This window comes from Carettochelys insculpta, chromosome 14 (genome assembly GCF_033958435.1).
Source record: "Carettochelys insculpta isolate YL-2023 chromosome 14, ASM3395843v1, whole genome shotgun sequence".
NCBI classification, from domain to species: Eukaryota; Metazoa; Chordata; order Testudines; family Carettochelyidae; genus Carettochelys; species Carettochelys insculpta.
Window position 1 is genome coordinate 30,263,652 of NC_134150.1, and position 21,151 is coordinate 30,284,802.

A 21,151-nucleotide genomic window follows, 5' to 3' on the forward strand; every position below is an offset into this window, starting at 1 on the left:
TTCAAAAATGTGCTCATCATTCTTCTTTTCCACATATTCCCTCTAATCTGTACTCCAATAATAGATCTCTCTTAAGTGTGCTGAAAGTAAATACCATTGGAACGTTAATTTGGAACCAATGTTCTTTTCCTGAACTGCATGTTCTAGCAGCTTTTTCCATGTGTGCTGGTAGATTTATACTGATGCATGATAATTCCTTGCAACCAGCATCTCCCCGTACTTGTCAAATAAGAGATCTTTCTATATCATACTAATCCTTCAAAAATTACTATTCCTTAATATAACTTTTTCCATTTCAGAATCCATTGCAGTCTATTATATCTGATAGAAAAGTTTTAGACAGCTAGGGATTAATTTTGATTAGTTGAAAAATCATCTCACTGCTCAGGTCCTGTTAAATAAAAGCATCATGAAGTATTTGAGACAAATGTACACATACTGTATGTGGTGGTATTTCACCTGTTGAAACACAACATCTAAAAATTCAGCATCACAATTGCGTTCTCTTTGAGGAAGATTGATTCTATCAGTTTTATATGGCAAAGAATTGTTATCAGGTACAGTATTATACACAAATACATGATTGTAAAGTCAAACAAAATATAAGTATCATGCGTAGACTGTCTTTCAGATACAATCGTAATTAAAGTGAAGAAAAGTGAGCTAATAAATGCAACTTGCTGAGTTTCGAAAATATAGACACATGAAACAAATTCTGGTTTTGGTTTTGTTTGTTTTGTTTGTTTTGTTTTGTTGGGGTTGCTTATTTATTCATTAAGTAGTAGTTTTAGAGTTTGTGTGGTTTTGATTTCTCTATTAGAACTGAAACTTCTCTGGGTTCTACTATTTCTAATTTAAAATCTCATTATATTGGAAATTTTCACTGAACCAGAGGAGCATGAAATAATCATTTCCAAGCTACATGATGACAAAAAGCTTGTGATTTGCCAGGATTCTACTTTTTATTTTGGTGTTATATGTTGTTATTTAAAGTACAACATAGCTAACTACCATTGAAGCAGAACTCTGATGTAATTTCTGATAATCTACTTAACCAAAGAAAAATAGATTTGAATAAAGGAAATATTAAATTGTACATCTCTATGCATTAAATTATAACTTTCAGTGAAGGCTGCTGTTTACATAGGCCATTTCTACACAGGCCACTTTCTTCGAAAGTGGCATGGTAATACATGGCCTAAAATATGCTAATGAGGCATGGATGCAAATTCCCTGTGCCTCATTAGCATACGATCACATGATTTGGAGTCTGGAAGACCATTCTTCCGGACTCCAAAATACTGTTTAGAAGCACAGTCCCAGGGGTCTTCTGGAAGAAAGTCCTTCTTCCGGAGGCCCCTTCTTCCCAAAAATTTTTGCGAAGAAGGGGCCTCCGGAAGAAGGACTTCCTTCTGGAAGCTCCCCCGGGGCCGCACTTCTACACAGCATTTTGGAGTCTGGAAGAACGGTGTTCTGGACTCCAAATCACGTGACTGTATGCTAATGAGGTGCAGGAAATTTGCATCTGCACCTCATTAGCATATTTCGGGCCATGTGTTACCATGCCACTTTCGAAGAAAGTGGCCTGTGTAGAAACGGCCATAAGCTATGTCTACATGGCATATTTATTTCAAAATAGCTTTAGCAGTATAAATGGCGTACATGCTATTTCAAAAGAAAATTGAGATAGCAGTGTGTTATTTTGATTCTGGTACACCTCATTCTACCAGGAATAATGCCTATTTCAAACCAATATTTCAAAATAGGCACTATTAAGACACAGAAAAGCACTATTTCAAAATAAGCCATAATGAGCTCCAATGGCACTATTTCTAAATAGCACTATGGACCTGGAACAGCTGTTTCAAAATACCTGAGTGCTATTTCACAATGTATTTTGTGTGTGGTTGTGTTATTTCAAACTAATGGATTTCAAAATATCTGTTACAAAATATCTAATTTCAAAGTCGGCCATCTGTGTAGACATAGCCATGGTGTGGGGGGATCCTTGGCTACCCATTTACAACTACTTTGTGCTACTCCAGCAGCTGCACTGTGAAGGCAAAGAAGCTGTCTTATAGTTCTTCAGAGGGACAATTACTCACTACACTCAGGCTGTGTCTACACTACGAGATAAATTCAAATTTCTTAATATCTATTTCGTAACTGGACTTTATAGATTCAGTTTTGACTGTCCTCACTTCCCCATGTGCTCCTCACAAAGCTGACTTATTACTGCTACACTCTTTTGGCAAACATTGACTGTTGCAGTTGTGCATTGTGGGAACCTATCCCACCGTCCCCTCATTCCTGTAGCATTCTGGGTATCCAGTCTTTGAGATCATCTTCCCACATTTCATTCCCCCACCCCACCCCCACCCCTGCCGCTAAGGAAACATCCATTTTTCTTGTTGGAAGGAAGGAAAAGTAGGGCATATACAGAGATGGCAAAAAAGTTAACAGAAACCCCTTTCTTCTGTAACTTAATTTTCAATTGGCCATCCACTGACTGTCCCCCTCTCCCATGATTGCATTCGATCCCTGACAATGACTCAGGGATAGACTGTTCTCAAAGTTAGACGAGGATAGAAAAGTCTAGGAAAAAAGATCTTTGTCTTCCCTCTTCACTACACAGGCATTGCCAACACAGGGAATGGCTTTGAAATCTCATACACTGAACTTATGATTGAAACAGGAATCTCAACTGGCCCTCCACCGTGTGTTATAGTGGGGCCAAAGCATGAAGTCAGATAGGAAATCTTAGGAAAAATATTTTATAAGAGAAATATCAAAGCAGCGGGTATCTGCAATGGATAGCAAGCCCCCAAAAACATTTTTGGTAGGGGGAGAGGTGCTGTGGTCTGTGGCTGCAGAGCTAGTTGAAATGTTAAGTACTCCCCCTGACTATCTTAGCTTCTGGGAGAGAGTTTCCCCTGGCAGCAGCAAGCCCCACTGGTCCCTTGCTAGGGTATGGGGGGTTTCATTAGTGGGTCAGTTGAATAAGTCCCCTCAAATATCTTAGCTGCTGGGGGGAGACTTCCCACAGTGGCTGCAAGCTTCTGAAATTCTTTCTTGTCCTTGGATCCCTAACCGAATTCAAGCTCGGACATGGTGCTGCATGGCAACACTGAACAGCAGACACATCCTTTTCATTAGGTCATGGGCCACCCACGTGATGTGGCTGACAGCAGGAAAGACCCCGACTGCATGGTGCCTGTGGGGGAAAGCAGGGGGGTTCATGCACAAATAGAAACTACTGAGAAGCAAGCATGACCCTCATAACAGCCTTTCTGCCACGTGGAGTGGTAGGGCCACGGCTGGCACCAGGCAGCAAAGAAAAAAATAACAAGGGTAGAGACAGAACCATGAACTCCATGCAGCAGCTATTTGTAGATGTGCTCACAGCAGTAATGGCAAAGGAAGAGAGACATTTCTCAGGCTCTCGTGCAAATATGAGCCCTCAGCCACAGGCTTCCTGGTCCCAATTTGAAATTCATGGTCTTCTTTTTACCTAATTCCTGTGCACCTGGAGAGCAACGGCCAGAGTAGAGCACTGAGGGGCACTGTGGGTTACATACGGGACACCTCTGGAGGCTAATCAATTTTATTTTAACACATGGCACTTTCACACTGGTCTTTAATTAAACTTTTGAATTTGAGCTTGATGCTATATCCATTAGGTACTGACAATATTGTGATATCGCTATTAGTGCTCCCTAAATCGAGCTAATGGTTTTTGCAGTGAAGACTGTCATGTGGTAATATCGAGCTAACTGCCTTAAATTTGAATTTTTTTTATACAAGCAGCTTCAGTAGCAAGTGCTGCACTTTTAGCAAATTCCTTTTCCTTGTATGCTCTGTCTTGTTGATTGCCCTAAAGAGTTTGCAAGGGCTATTTTCTAATCAGCACATTCGTTTAGACCACTTATATGCTACAGAGTTATAAAAACTAATAAATAATAAAAAGTATTGTAAAACTTTTCAATCCAAATGCTTTAATTGTTTCAAAATAGAAGCAAACTTCTTTGGCTCTAATAGCCAACCCACAGTCCTCAAATAAATCTTAAAGATCATGTTTGATTAATTGGGATGCTTTAATTTTCTCATCTCTTTGTATCGTGTCAAATGCTGAAGCCCTTTTTAGTCCTTCCATGATCAGGTTTGCTATTAAAATCAATGTGTAGTTTGCCTGAGCAAGGACTGCAGGATTTGACCTTTATTTCAAGGCTCACGTCCAGAGACTAATGAAATAAAGCAATAACATTTACTGTCATTAAATTTCTAGTGCAACTTTTTTTCAGATTTATGTCATTCAGGTAAATTTTTAAACTTGTAGGTCAGAACCCAGCTGAGCCTTTTAATATTTTCAGGTTCACTTATCACTAATTGGTTTCTCTAACTTCTTTACACTGTTGCATCATTTTCTGATGTCTGTCTTGTTAGGCTGTGAGAAATCCAACTGCTTTTAGCAGAACCAATTCAGAAGTGCTCAGGGCCTGCAGATCACAGGCAACAGTAGCATCTTCACCGTAATTATACAGAAAGAGGCAACATGTGCATGCATATGCACCTAATTTCCAAGTGCAGTGCAATTATTGTGATTACCTATTTATGGCAATTGTGCATGCAGATGACCAACTGATCCCTTATCAGGACTGACAATGAGGTGTGATTCTGTTCTGAAAAGCAACCTGCTAAAAATGGCATTGTGGGAGTCTTTGTTCACTGTCATATCAACTATACTTAATTTACAATATCTTTATTGTATTTCTTTCATTTTAAGTGACAAATATGCAAACTGTCTTAAGTTGCCAGAATCAAGCTGGGCCTTTTTATGTTGCGTTTAATCATCACCATCATCCTCAGTGATAAAACCTTTAGAAGCCAGATTAGGCCCATTGTGAAAATTATTCTATCCCATTGTCTTAGGCTGTGTCTACAGTACAAGATAAAATCAATTTTATTAAAATTGATTTCTTAACGCTGTGTTTTCTTGATTTGATTTTGAGCATCTTCACCTTTCCCCATACTCCCCACAAAATCAACTTACTGCTGCCACACACAGGTAGCTTAAATCAAGTTTAAATCGAGTGGTGCTGCAATGTATTGCGGGAACATATGCCAGAGTTCTCTGAGCCCCATTTGATTCTGGCCCCACAAGTAGATGTCAGTATATGACGCCACCTTCCCACATTTCATTCCCCTTTTTCCCCTGCCATGTTAAGTATGTTTAAGTAGACACGGGTGCTACACTGAAACTTGAATGAATCATCAGTAATGGCCCAGGGCAGCTCACAGACAGTACGCTTTTGACTGCCAAGAAAATCGTGACCACCCACAGAGGCCTTTTCTGGAACTTAAATCTGGATTTAGGCCACCTGCAAAAGAAGACTATTATGTTTACATGTACACGATTGTTACACTGAAATGAATCATCACTATTGGGCCAGGGCAGCTAAAACACGGTACGCTGTTGACAACCATGAAAATTGCAACCACCCACAGAGGCCCTTTCAGGATATGAATCTGGATTTAGGCCACCTACCATAAAAGACACTTATGTCCCAGAAGACAGAGCTGTTACACTGAAACTTGCATGATTCATCAGTCTAAAAGTCCCCAGACTACAGCTAGGTTTGCACCTGGAAAAGAAGACCCTTAGGACAAGAATACTCCCTGCTGAAAGCCTTACTTCGACAACTCTGGTACTTGTATAGCTAAAACATTGCCTTCACTGAAACATGTATGGCTCGGGATGGCTATGAGACCTCTGGCCACAGCCAGCCCCTGAAAATTGTGACCACCGAGGGAGACGTCCCCGGGGTGGCTACAAGAACCCCCGGCTACAACCAGCCACTACAAATCATGACCACTGAGGGAGGCTCCTCCAGGCAGCTTAAAGAACCCTAGCTAAAGCCAGCCACTGAAAATTGTGACCACTGAGGCAGGCTCCCCCAGTTGGCTAAAAGAGCCCCCAGCTACAGCCAGCCCTTCAAAATTATGACCTCCTAGGGAGACATCCTCCAAGTGTCTACAAGACCCCTGGTTACTGCTGGCTCCTAAAAATCATGGCCCTCACCATGTGCAATCTACCTGGCCCCTTGCACAGCACATCCTTTTATTGGTTCCGGGCCAAGCCACACAATGTGGCTGGGCATGAGAATGTTCCAGACTGTTCCCTCCAGGGGGAGGGAAGGGTAGGGATGTAGGGTCAGGACAACATGTAAACAGCTGAAAAGCAGTTTCTTGTACTACCAGACAAGCACAACCCCCACCCACAGCGCAGCTGACACATGGTTTGGGGGGCCAGCAGCTGGCATCAGGCAGCATAGAAAAAAAGGCAGCTAGCAGGGGTATACACAGAAGTATGGACCCCACAACTGCACTCCTAGCAAAGAAAAGGAAAGAAGATTTTTCAGCCTCTCATGACCCCACAGCTACGGGCTTGCAGATGCCGAATTGTAACTGTCCTGTTGCCTAATTCCTATGCACTTGACAGCAGTGGAGATGTAAGAGGCCAGGGTGGAGAACTGTCGTGCATTGTGGGGCACATATGGGACATCTGTGGAGGCTAATGAATTCGATATAAAGACGTGCTGCATCCTCACTACCCTTCATTCGGAATTTTATTCCAATTGAATGCTACACCCGTCAGGTTGCTATGATTTTAGGATTTCGATATCATGTCAGTTTTAGTGGTCCATAAATCAAGCTAATGGAATTTGCAGTGAGAACAGGCACTTGGAAAAATCGGACTAACTGACTTAAAATCAATTTTATCTCATAGTGTAGATACAGCCTTAGTGAAGTTCTATGGCACCTGCACAACCTTATTGGCTCTTTAATGTGTTTGCAATAGAATAATTAATTAGGATAATCCAGTAGCTGAATTGGAAAATAGCCCCATCATACTCCATTCAGCCCTTTGATTCTGCAGGTTTGTCATGTTGTTTGACAGAAATGACACCTCAATATATACAAAGGTGCCATTGTACATAGTAACGTTTCAGAATGGAAACATACTTCAAAGATGTTCTAATATGTAACAGGGAACTGAGCATTCTAAGAATATTGAGATAAAGCTAATAGAGAGGATTGAACTTGAGAGTCTTATAAATTGCATATAAGTACTTTGCCGTAGAAAAAGAGGTTACTTTGCAAGTGCCAAGGTAGGATAATGAAAGAAATGTTAAATATTTCATATTCATCATACATTTATCCTAGTATAGGTCTAGCTGTCTACTTATTATATCTTAGTTTGGTTTTAATCTTTTAAGTTACTTGTTCTGGTTTAAACTTATGGAAAGCTCTGTATGTAAGTGAAAAGTCACTGCAGCATTTGAGGTGACAACAGAGAAGTGTGGCTCGTAGTGCCGGTGACAAAAATTGGTGAACAATGTAAACGATTGTTTTTATCTGAAATGACAGTTAATTTCATTGTAGTCTGAAGAACCACCCCAAAAACAAGCAGTAGCTGTCCCCTTGTTTGGTGATTTCCAAGCCAGCTGGGTTCCTTTGTTGCGATTAGCAACTTAATTTTTGAAAAAATTCTCATCAAGTTTGTAATTATAATATATTTAAATATAATGGTTGTTTTTCACATGAAAGACAAACATTTTGGGGACAGACACAAGGGACATGAATAATTTCTTTAGAAGCTTATCTAATTAATTATATTCCTCTGTAATGTCTTTAAAATTTGAACTGTCATTGTTTCTTTAATTTAGGTAAAAGTAAATCTTTAGTGTTTAAATGTGACACCGCTCCTGTGAATTCTGAAAAGCCAATACAGTCATTGTTTATGTATTATCAAGTTATGATAAAGAAAATGTACTTAAGATGTTCTGGCTTTGTGAATTGCATATTAACCTTTTATTAATGTGTACATGTTAGCAAACCAATGTTGCTATTAATGAGATAAATTAGGAGAGTTTATGATTCATTGGCATTTATCATAAACCTTTTTATGGAACAAGTTCATCCTGTCCAGAAGCGGTCCCCCTAGATCTTTTCCTAGGCTATTTAGCTCTTCAAGCATTAAGCATTTAAGATATAATGTCTGGAAAACCCACAAACTTTCTCGAACTATAAATGGAATGCTCTTTCCAATCGACGCAAAAGAATTTGTTTGTAACCTTGGCAGGTTTGCAGATATCATACTTTTGAATATTTAAATAGACACTTTTATGTTTTTTCAGATAATTTTTAGAAGTGTTGTGAATATATTCAGAATAATTTGTCTTCCCTGTGAGCAATGTAAATTGAGAATCATGGTAACTAAGACAGCTTGCTTTACAGGTGAAGAGACATAAAATACAACCCAGTATTCAGTTTTTAAATGCTGTAAAACTTGCACACAGTAATTCTCCCGCCTCCCCTTCATAAATATGTGGCATTTCTAGAATGGGCTGTGCTGTGCTGTGGTTTGAAGGTTTTTTTTTCATTTTTACACTTATTTGGAAGCACATGCTTAGAGTTTATATTTAGAGATATTTATTTGCAAGATAAGAATTCCCTCCGTGGGCTGCAGAACCCGAGCTGCAGGCCAAGTTGTAATGTCTACACATCCAGCTTTATCATAGTCTGTAGACTCAGTCTTTGTGGCTTCTTCTGTGGCTGATTCATGTGGTGTAGATACACCCTCTGTGGCTCAGTTTAGCTGCCCTATAATGACTATAATAATACTTGTATTTCACAGAGCTGTTCTAATAATTGAATAGCATTGTGATGCCCTTAGAGATTCTTGAATGACTAGTGTTATAAAAGAGGAAATAATAATAATAATAATAGGCTAGGTCTAGACTACATGATTTTGTTGACAAAATGGCTATTTTGTTAAAAAAGCAAAATAAAGACAGAGCATCCAGATTGCCAAGCATTTTCTGTCTACAGTAAGTCAACAGAATACAGTATTTTTCGTGACAGCCTTACCCCACTTGCCGCAAGGAAAGAACACTGCTCTCACCAGAGATCTGTCAACAAAATGCCACTCTGGACATTCCAGGGGACATTCTGTCTACAGAAAAGGCCTCCGGCACACCATGCAACCCTGTCTGCAGTGGTTCTGGGTGGCTGTTTTGCTGCTAGACTGGCCGGGCAGTCTGGTGACTCTCTGTGGACGGAGCAGATAGCTCTTTGGATCCACTCTGTGGTGTGGACATGATCTGTCAACAGAAGTTTTGTTGCAAGATATCTTCCAACACAAACTTCTGCCAAATAATCCCTTTAATCTAGCCATAGCCATTATTATTATTTTATTATTTGATATAGTTATTAATTAAGATTCCATCTTTATCATCAAAATCTGCCTGTTCTTCAACCTGTTGTTTCCTGAAAGGAAATGATTCTGCAGTACTCACACAGGCAAAACTTCTGTTTGGAGAATTAGTTTTGCCAGAGACTAGCTCTGAATCAAGCTCATGTTGTAGGCAGTTAATCAGTGTTGATAAACTGGGAAAATGATGTAATCTGAGGTAATATAATAACACAATGAAGTTCAATAAGGACAAAAGCAAAATATTCTACTTCAGAAGGAACAAATAATTTGCACATATACAAAATGGGAAATGCCTGGCTAGGAAGAAGAACAGTGGAAGGGAATCTAGGTGTTCCAGGGAGTTCACAAGATGAATATGAATCAACAGTGTGTAACACTTGAAAAACCCGCAAACAATGGGATATATTATTAAGGCCGTGTCTATACTAGGCCAAAACTTTGAAATTGCTGTACAAATGACCATTTCGAAGTTTACTAATGAAGCGCTGAAATACATATTCAGCACCTCATTAGCATGCGGGCGGCCACGGTACTTCGAAATTGACGTGGCTTGCCGCCGCGTGACTCGTCCAGATGGGGCTCCTTTTCGAAAAGACCCTGCCTACTTCGAAGTCCCCTTATTCCTATGAGCAGATGGGAATAAGGGGACTTTGAAGTAGCCAGGGTCCTTTCGAAAAGGAGCCCCATCTGGACGAGTCACGCGGCGGCAAGCCACGTCAATTTCGAAGTACCGCGGCCGCCCGCATGCTAATGAGGCGCTGAATATGTATTTCAGCACTTCATTAGTAAACTTCGAAATGGCCATTTCGAAGTTTTTGGCTAGTGTAGACACGGCCTAAGAGTGCAATAAGCAAGACAAAAGAAGGAATTCTTCTGCTCTATTCTGTACAGATATGGGCTGGAGTAAGGTATCTAATTCTGGCTTCCACATTTCAAGAAAGATTTAGACAAATTGGAAAAAGCTTTGAAGAGATTAAGAGAAACTATTAAACATCTAAAATGTGATTTATTAGGAAAAATAGTTTATTTATACTGCAGAAGACTGAGGGAGGCCATAATAGTTTTTAAGTGCATAAAAATTGCTACAAGGAGGAGAAAGAATACTTTTTCTTGTCAATCTCTGTGGATAGGATGAGAGGCAATGGGATTAAATTGTAGCAAGCACCATTCAGGTGGGATGTTAGTAAACACTTCCTGGCAGGATTGATAAAAACTGGCTTGAATTGCTTAGGGAAGCTGTGGAATCTCTATGAGTAGAGGTTTTTGAATGTAGGTTAGACCATGGGAGTGGGGAGAGGCAAGGTAAGGCTCATGGGCTGCATCCAGCCCAAGAAGCCTTTTAATCTGCTCCATGGCCAGCCCCTGTGGGGAAGAGATTCTGGTGCTGGACCTTGCCCCCAGCAAAATCTCTGAGCTCCCATTGGCCAGTTTCATATACTGTCTCCACTCCCAGCAAAATCTCTTAACTGCCATTGGCTGGTTTCCATTTGGCTCCGTGTCACTGTGTGTAGCTAACAAAGATTTTGCTGTGTGCACAGGCAACGTGTGAAACTAGCCAGTGGAAGCTGAGACATTTTGCTAGGGGCAGGGACAGCACAGCATAATTTCTCAGCTCCCATTTGTAGGTTTCCAGCTGCTGGCAGGCAGGGGAGCCTGAATGAGAGTGCTGCTGGCCAGGAGATGCTTAGGCAGGTACCTTCTGGATAAAGCCTGCTTCTGGCACCTCACCCCAACAGCCTCACAGGCCCTACAACCATTCCCATCCCCTCCAACCAGAATCCTCTCCTGCACCCATACTCCCTCCCAGAACCTGTGCCCTAATCCTCTACCCAGGTCACCACCCAAACTCTCTATACACACCCCGCCCCCGCCCCAGATCATAACTTCCTCTAAGATCTGCACCTGCTCCAGCATCCCTCCCCCAGGTCAGAATCCTCTCCTGCACCCATACCCCCGCCTGGACCTGCTCCAGGTCACCACCCACTCCTTTACCCAAACTTCGTCTCAGAGCCCACACCCTATCTTGCGCCCCCAGTCCCTTACTCCAAGCTTCCTTCTGCATGCAACCTCCACCCCAGACCCTGGGCTTGTCTACACTACCACCTTCCTTCGAAGGAAGGATGGTAGTTAGGGTGTTGGGAGTTTACTAATGAAGTGCTGCCGTGCATTGGCAGCATTTCATTAAGAAAATTCCCCCCCATGGCAACTTCGAAGTTTAAATTTTGAGGAATAAGGGAACTTTGAAGTACTGGTGGGTGTGCCGCTGCTAGACGCATGCCGGTACTTTGAAGTTGCCACGAGGGGAATTTGCTTAATGAAGTGCTATGTATGCAAGGCAGCACTTCATTAGTAAACTCCCAATGCCCGAATTACCATCCTTCCTTCGAAAGAAGGTGATAGTGTAGACACAGCCCCTAAGTCCCCTCCATAGAGAAATGCAGTCTTTGACGACTTACTGAAATCATTGCAGTGGCACTTCATCAAAAATTATTGCCCACCCCTGTGTTAGACATGTGCCTGTCAGAGATTGTCTAGATAATACTTAGACCTGCTATGAGTGCAGGGACTGGACTAGAAGACCTACCAAAGTTCCTTCATGTCTGATGCATCTGTGGTTCTATGATTTATAGCGGGATTGTGAAGCTAGCATCAGGCTACTGAACTAATATTTATGGTTTATAACATGTTTTTTTCCAACCATAATTAAAGCCAACCAACTCACTCTTTAAATAAACCATGTATTTGATATTTAGGGAAAATTAATTAACTCTAACATACATGTGCATACACACATGCAACCATATACACAAACACTCTCTCTCTAATTCAATGAGGGCAATAAAATTTGCCTGTAAATTTTAGTCAAAGCAGAACACAAATTTTTGCTTTAGCTCAGTTTTCCGAAGAGCTTTGCACTGATGAACTTTATGCAAAATAGTGTAATATTAAAAATGACAGGGCTTTATTTCAGAAAACTAAGAAATTCATAGGCCACTTTTCTGGTCAACAATAAATGAATTGGAGCACTTTAATAATCTCAAATAATACCCAGTCTCGTCAATATCAAGCCGGCAGCACATCTCTCTCCCAATTTGGGCAGAACATTAATCGTATTTGCAATGAAGAAATAATAGATGTGCAGTCAAAACAACTAATAGAGTAAAATGTGCTGTGCTCTACCCAAGATAAAGAAATAAATCTATGTTGTTTACAGCCTTCTCTTTCCATGGTATAATGGACTTTATCAATAAAACAATACAAACTTCATCAGAGAAAAATCTAGCAATTTAGGATGAGAAGGGCTATCAACAAATGCTCTTTGCAATTGGGATTTATTTGCTTTTTCCCCCAATCAATAAATACTGACTATTCATCATTATTGTTTGCTCCAATTATATAATCTGTGGTGAGGAAGGCACCTCAGTTAAGCAAAAATTTAAACTGGAGATTTACACTTTCTATATGGAAATGTTTATACCTTTGGCCCTTTATGACATTAATCCCAAATGAAATATTCTTACCTTTCATGCTATGTTTTCTTCTCTTAGGGAACCACAGTCAAGTATCCCGAGTGCCTGTTGCTATCAAAGTTCTTGATGTAAATGACAACGCTCCTGAGTTTGCATCAGAGCACGAAGCCTTTTTATGTGAGAATGGGAAGCCTGGACAAGTAAATATCTCCATGTTGTTGATGCTGTGTAATTTTTGTAAATTCTCCCCGTAATTTGTCAGCAAATGTGAGTTGTATCGTATCTCCAAATTGCCTAGATTGTGTCTAGAATGCAATGAGCTAATACACTCTTTTTCTCAAAATAGTTGCTTTTGCAGATCTATAAGCTATTATTAGTCCCCACTTCAGAGAAACCCTAATTATTTATGATCAAGAAGAGGTGGTTTGTAATAAAGATAAGTCATTTGGGGCCTGATCCTGTAAGTGCTGAGTTCCTTAAATTCTGATTGACTTCAGAAGGAGTTAAGGGAGCTCAGCATCACCTCATAATATCACATCCTTAGGAGAAAATTGTGATACTTTCCTGATTCTATTCTTGATTCAGCTATGATAACTAACCATCTCCTGTAGTTTGGCAGTCTTTTCTGGGCCAGTTGCTTTCTCTGGTTTCTCTAGAATTCTCAGGTTTTGCTTGTGCCTGGATGTGATTTACTACGGGGCAGAAGGCTCAACCTCTGAATATACAACAAAGCATCAGGATGTGTGTCACAAATTGGAACAAAAAATGGGGACATTAAAAATGGGTATAGATAGAGTTTTAGAAGGCTTTTGTTCTGGGATGTGGACTCAAAGATATGCTTGCTGCGTCATGCATGCTGTGGTTTTGATGGAATGGATTACCAGTAGAAGTGGGAAGAAGAACGTAAAGGAGGGACAGAAGACTTCCAAAGCATCAGATAACTTTGGTTATGTTTAAGAAATTCATTCTAATATTTAAGGCCTTCTTCAGAGTAAATCAAACCTCCACGCATTTTCAAATGTGCCCCTTCCTTAGACAGCAATGTAGAGAGTTAAGAATGAGTGCATCACATGCAATATCAATGATATGATATAACCTTACATTAAGTGATACAGAAGATACAGAACAGACACAATATAATCACTTTTGTCCAGCTTGTGAAGTATTGTGTTACAGAAATCCACTGTTTTCCAACTACCTAATTTATTCTGGGTAGTGACATTTTAATTTTAAATAAACAGCAGCTGACAGCATGACTTTAGAGTTGTTAATCCGACTATTCTTGTGCCTCATGTGGGTGTTAGACGTTAAACTCACTATTTGCCAAACATCTTACCTGACAATAGAATCTGAAATGGTTTAATTTTAGTAGCACTGTATGAGAAACTGTGTGCCAAGATCTGATTGTTGTAAAAGATCAATGTTTTGACCTTCTAGCTGCTTTTTCCCCCTTATTGTCACAAATGCATCATTTGAGTAGTAAACATTCTTTATAACCATCAAAGATAAGATTATTGTAATGTCTCCCTTTAGAGTCTATTTTCTGTCCAGCGAATATATTGATATTTATGTTCCAAAATTTCAGAGTGGATTTTAGATCCTCATAAGCTCTGTTTTCAATATTGTATTATGCTAATGATTACATACTGATCTAAGGCTCAGTGACTGCTCTCAAAATATGAGCATGCACTAGATGTAGCTTGAAATGAAAGAGAAACTGTAAAATGGTTTTCATTTCCGTCTATCTCAGATTTGTGCTATACTGGAGATGGGTGAAAAAAATCACAATTTTGGTTTTTTTCCATTTTATTTTAAATTAAGTAACCAACAGGTGGTGTAAAACCAGTACCAATGCTGACAAAACCACTTACATTTTTAAATGTTCATACAAATTGTATAAATTGTAACCAGCTCTATAGTTGTCTACAATCACTATAGTATCAGAGTTCCACTCTTATGATCAAGAGACTGAGGATCCTATGGGATCCTCCTATTTCTTACACTGGGACATGTGGTTCTGATTCTGCAATTTATTCTCCATTTTTTGCTCCAGTGCAGGTGGAAGTATCCACCATTGCACTGTCAATTGCAGGAGCAGGGTGGAAATTAGGAGTGCCATTCAAATACATTATGCAGCACACAGCTAATCTGGAAATCTCAACAAATACGCTGGCTGGTATTTTTCTTCTAGTATTCCATAATAAAATTTTGCAAGTAAACATATTGGGAAGTCAAAATTTTCATTTGTTTAAAGAAAGTGAATAGAAATAATGCTATTTTTCCAAGCCACAAAAAAGGTTAATATGAGATTGTGACTACTGTAATATATAGTACCTAAATCCTAATGCAGCTGGGTGTTTAAGATTTTAAAGTATTGTTGCACATTGTCAAGGCTGTTCCCCACTCTGGCACTCTGAATGCAGAAGGTGGAAGTCTGCATACCTTGCTACTAAAGACTTGAAACTGCCTGAAGTGAAAAGTTCCCTGGCCCTGAATTGGCACCACTGTCACCATCCAAATGCAAAAACTCCTTTGAAAACCCAGGAAGTCACACCTGGGAATACCTTCCTATGAGGTACCCTCAAGCTTTTTTAACTCTCCCTCTGGAGAGAGCTTGAAAACTTTAATTTCTCTTAAAATCCCTGTGCAGTCTTAGGCATGTGCATATGCAACCTCCTGCCATCTAAGGCACAGTAATTAGATCATGGTCTTAAACAGGGGATTTTTTTAAACAAAAAAAGAGAATCATACTTACTGAAACATTGCTCAGTTGCTAGGTATTACAGAGCAACTGAAAAAAGGCTTAAAAACACACGGTCACATATGCTCAGCACAGAGAAGTCCAACATACCCAAAAATAACCTGATCACATCTGACTAGACATTCCCTGTTCTGCTCACTTATCTATTTCAAGATTTAGTCCTTCCTTAGGCATAGATGTCACTGGATTCTCCATGTCTGACTCCCTGGTTTATTTCAAGTCTTCCCAAGCTCTGCACTGGCCACAGCTATTCAAAAGCCCATACTCTGCTTCCATTGGCTGTCCTGGCTTCCTGCCAATTCACTTCCTTCTTCCCTAGCATTCCTGGGGACTCTGTGGGTATGTCTGCACAGCAAAGTTATTTTGAAATAACAGCTATTATTTCGAAATAACTGAGACCATCTATACAGTGCAACTGCTATTTTGAAATAATTCTGAAACAGTGGACATCTTATTTCAAAATTGGTAAACCTCATTTTATGAAGAATAGTGCCAATTTTGAAATAGGTATTTTGAAATAGGGGCTGTGTATACAGGGAACAGGGGTTATTTCAAAATAACCCATTTTACATGCAGGGGCTCTATTTTGAAATAGTGCTCAGCTACACTGAAATGCATTTTATGTATAGCAGCGTTATTTCAAAATAAGCTATTCTAGAAAATCTCTTTGGCTGTGACCGTACTAGCCCACCTTTAGCATAATGGTGGCCATTTGGTTTTGGGAGGAATGGGCTGTTGAAATCAGGGGGTCATTTCAAAAGGCCCTGGGTACATGGGCAGAATGCATTTGGAAAGCGGGACTTTTGAAGCATGCATGGCCACCATTATGCTAATGAGGTGCTTCCATGATGCCAGTAGTATCTGCTGAAATCCCTCACCACTATGCCTCTTCTGGAAGGAGGGGGCTAGTGTGGCCACAGCTTTTCAGAATACTTTATTTCAAAATAATGCTGCTGTGCAGACATAGCAGCGGTATCTGCACTACAGAGATCTTTCAAGAGAAGCCCTCCTATTAGATCTCTTCCGAAAGAACTTTCAAAAGAGCTCATCCACATACAAAAAAAGTGGATCAAAACAGTGCTCTGCTCTTTTGAACGATAGCATCTACACAGACCCTGCTTTTCTGAAAGAAGGGGGCAGGGATTACAAAATCAGGCCCCACAAGGTCTGCTCTTTCAAATAAAAGGGCTTGCAGAATGTCTATGTTTTCTTTTAAACGAAGCTTTCAAAAGGGATGCTCTTCCTGAAATGGGAAAAGAAGAGCAATTTTGAATGGCGTGCCACATTCTTTTGATTTACTTTCAAAAGAATGCTTTTTGTGTGAACACACTCCATGGGATCTTCCAAAAGAGCCCCCTTCTCTTGAAAAATCTTTCAAAAGAATGTGCTAGTTTAGCTGCAGCCAGGCTGTATAATTCATTGTCTGTGGTTTTAATCCTTACAGGAGAGACCATTAGGCTTAGATCTTAGGATTTAACTAACAAAATACTTTAATTAACTGAATGGTTGCAATATCTAGAAAAGGGTATTTACTCTGCCCCCACCACACACACATTCACCACTTACAGGAAGAGAGGGTACAATTACTTTATCCTATATCCATGCATTCACATTTTCACTTAAACTTAAGTTCAAATTGAATTTGAATCATCTTAAGGGGAGCAAAATTACATCTGAACATTTTACAAAACCTTATTTGCAGTCCCTAAATATATTGACTGAACCACCTATTACAGCTCAGTTTTCCAAATGTTCTATTTTGGGTTCTGATATAATTGAGAGTGGCAAGCGTGGCTGCTGGTGATGTGAGAGCAAGTATTAAAGAACTATTGGTGTATGCCATTGCCCAGTGAATTTTCTCTGCTTTTTATTCTGGCTGTTTGACAGCAATATACAAACTCAAAAGTTTGTAGAAAATGTGCATATGCCCAGGTACATGTGTAGTTCTTGTACATTTTTGCATACATCAGGAAATTACTGATTTTTTTGACAGTTTTTAAGGGGAATAAATCTGATTTCCTGTCAAGGCTTTATCAAATTTAATAAAAAAAAACAGTTTATACTATTAGATATTATCCCTTGCTACACAGGTTATATCTGTGTAGACCTAGCAGGCCAGTAGTCATTTAGACCAGGCCACTTTAAAATAGAATACCACTTTCTGAGATACTGGTTGTGTCTACACTACAAACATAACTTTGAAGTTGCTTACTTTGAAGTATGTAACTTCAAAATTGAGCATCTAAACACACCCTACTTCAAAGTTAAATTTCGAGATAGGGTACTACTCCATTCCTTGGAATGGAGTAAGGACTTCAAAGTTGGGCTTCCTACTTTGAAGTTAATTTCCAAGTAAGGGAAAATGTGTGTAGGCTCTCTGCTGGCTACTTCAAAGTAGGGACTAACTTTGAAGTTCGTTAGTTACTAGTGTAGATGCACCCACACATCATTCTTTCTGTTAAAGTTTTGAAATCTGTGATGTTGCAGTCATGAGGAGAGTTACAAATGCTCGAAACTAGACTTTAATTTTGAGAATGTCTTTCCTCCCATTGACACTCATTTTTTAACAATGCAAAGTTTTTGGCCACATATAGAACCATATTCTGTAATGCTGCTCAGCTCTGTTATGTTTTGAGTATATTAAAATGACGCCATACATTGAAATCATACAGCAATAGCAAGATTTCTGCTATTTACCTTTCCGTAGCATTCATTGTTACTATACTGATGCTCTTCTAAGAAAGCTATAATTTTAGGCATTTTTGGCTTTTCAGGGGTGTGATATAAAGCTGCAGAATATAACAGTTGTACTGTCCTCTAGGGATAACTTTTGTTATTAATTTCAATAGAGATATGCCTGGCAGGTAAGATGTTAATTTAGTTCTCTCTTCCTTAATGTACATAAATGCTGAATTACATGCACAAACATTGTTAACAGAAAATCAAGATGTGGAAATGCTGAGAAATTCAGAATTCAGCAAACTTACTGATATAGCAACCTGATATATATGCACAAATGTCAGAGGTTCTAAAACTATCCTTTATGAACTAATTTTATTCTGTGGACTTCCTTATCATGCTGTTCAGAATCATGTATAAATCCTCTGAGGAAACAGAAGGATAGGTCATCCGCAAATCAGTTTATAGTACTGCACATACGTTATATTTTGAAGAAAATCATTTTATAACATGTACACACAAAAAAGTAGAGTAAGGTTACCATGGGAGTGTTTACTCCTAAGGTCTTATCATGGGCTAGTAAACCAACAACTGTAATATTTCACTAATGCTAAGGTTCAACTGTACTTTTTGTGTGCATTTTGAGAGAAAAATGCATTGATAAAATGTGGGAAAGCATAATTTCAAGGTAAACAATAGGTTCTATAGAACATTGAGAAGCATCAAACATATGTGCATGCACGCTTGCACACACATACACATGCACAAATGTGCATGCACGCTTGCACACACATACACATGCACAAATGTGTTCACAGATTCGACTTCTCAAAGATTTCCAGTATAAATAATGACCTGAACTATCTTGCATAGTTTCTCACTATGGTGTCTGTTTAGTGACTTTTATTCCATTGTAGCTCTAGAGAAAGAGAAGAAGAGAAATAATTAGAATTTTCTCACATAAAACTGGAAAGAACTACAGTTAAGCAGCCAGCAAGATATTTAAATTGCATAACCATGTGATAAATTGCATTTATCATGCACACTTGAGCATCTAAATTTCATTCTGCCCACTAATCGATCTCCCCATTATATTTTCCAATAACATGCTAAACCTCCAACAAGTTTCAAAAAGCTGCCATTAAAAATAACAACCCTTGCAAAACAACATTTTGTTTCCTCCAAAAACTGGAATTCCCTTCCAAGCTGCACAGCTTTAAGATGCATGATTGACATTAGACAGTCCTGACAAAGAGACAAGGTCTGTTATTTTACAAACCCACAGAGTCAGAAATTGGAAACAAACGTATTTGGAAAAGAGACAATCCCACCTTTAAGGTGAGACAGGCAAAACTTGTTTCTAACCAGGAAATCTTCAATATAATCATTTAATTGGGAGAATTTGTTATGTCATGCAAAGCTGCTTAAGATTATTTAATAGGTATTTTTGTTTCCCTTGAGCACTATGTATTTGAACTTATAGTGGAAGGATGAAAAAGATAGCCCTTTATACAAAATAAATAAAAGTAGCTGAAAGCCTGTGATACTTCTGAGATGTAATTTGTGAAGTCACATGAAGCCATAGTGACTACTGGAAGAAAATATTAAGCAGCTTACAAAGTATACAAATACAAATTGTGCGCACGGTCAAATTAAAATGTAAGCATATATGGGAAACTATGTATTATATCACCTAGCTCAGACATATCACCTTCCCTTTCATTTGTTTGGACCTACAGCCCTGCTGCTGCTTGCTGGTGCCCAGGGTCTTCTTTTCTGCCCAGGTCCCAGAAACCTTTCTTCCTCCATTCTCCTATTTTGAATAGTAACAGAGAGGGAGCCATGCTAGTCTATATACTATCAAAACAAAAATCAGTCAAGTAGCACTTTAAAGACTAGCACAATAATTTATTAGGTGAGCTTTTGTGGGACAGACCCACTTCTTCAGACCATAACCATACCAGAACAGACTCAATATTTAAGGCACAGAGAACCAAAAACAGTAATCAAGGAGGACAAATCAGAAAAAAAATGATCAAGGTGAGCAAATCAGGGAGTGGAGGGGAGGGGGTGGGGGGAAAGGTCAAGAATTAGTTTAAGCCAAGTATGCAGATGAGCCCTTATAGTGACTCAGAAAATTCCCATCCCAGTTCAAACCATGTGTTAATATGCCGAATTTGAATATAAAAGGCAGCTCAGCCGCTTCTTTTTGAATAGTGGTGCGAAAATTTTTTTTCAGAAACACACATACTCGTAAGTCATTAACAGAATGCCCCATTCCATTAAAATGTTGACTAACTGGTTTGTGGATCTGGAGTGTTTTGATGTCTGTTTTGTACCCATTAACCCTTTGTCTAAGGGAGTTAGAAGTCTGTCCAATATACAAACAATTCCCAGATGCTTTGTATTTGTATCTGGTTTTGCTTCCAGGAGCAAGAGCATGCAAGAATATGCAAGTGAGGCATAATGGATGGAAATATATGCCTCATTTGCATTTTTGATCTCTCTTACTTACATTCTGCTTCTGAAAGCGAAATGCAGTGTAGCCACAGCCATTGACAGTAATCAGAGATAGTGACCATTTCAAGTAAGAAAAATTTCTGATTTGAAAAAAGGCAGATGCCATAAAATCTGGACCATAACAAACTATGAATCCTGATAGTAATTGAATCTGGTGGTATTCTAAACAATATGTTCCCAGGTATGATTGTAGCTATTTTCATCACTTTACACTGACTCAAAGGACATTCTATGGTCAAGTTTCAGATTAATAGACAGATTGGTAATCCTGCAAGATTACCATATAGAGAACAACAAGACCACCTTTGGTGCCTTATAGACTAACAGATATTTTGGAACATAAGCTTTCGTGAACAAAGATCTGCTTCAGCTAATGAAGCAGGTCTTTGCCCACAAGAGCTTTTGCTCCAAAATATCTGTTAGTCTATAAGGTGCCACAGGTCT

General features: G+C 39.3%; 1 protein-coding gene across 3 annotated transcripts in view; it reads left to right on the forward strand.

Moving 5' to 3' along the window:
- CDH8 (cadherin 8) overlaps nucleotides 1-21,151 on the forward strand; it is a 260,715-nt gene that overhangs the window by 190,787 nt on the left and 48,777 nt on the right. For all 3 annotated transcript variants that reach the window (XM_075009191.1, XM_075009189.1, XM_075009190.1), the window contains one exon: nucleotides 12,826-12,947. In XM_075009191.1, the coding sequence (XP_074865292.1) occupies nucleotides 12,826-12,947 (122 nt within the window). The remainder of the gene's footprint in view (nucleotides 1-12,825; nucleotides 12,948-21,151) is intronic.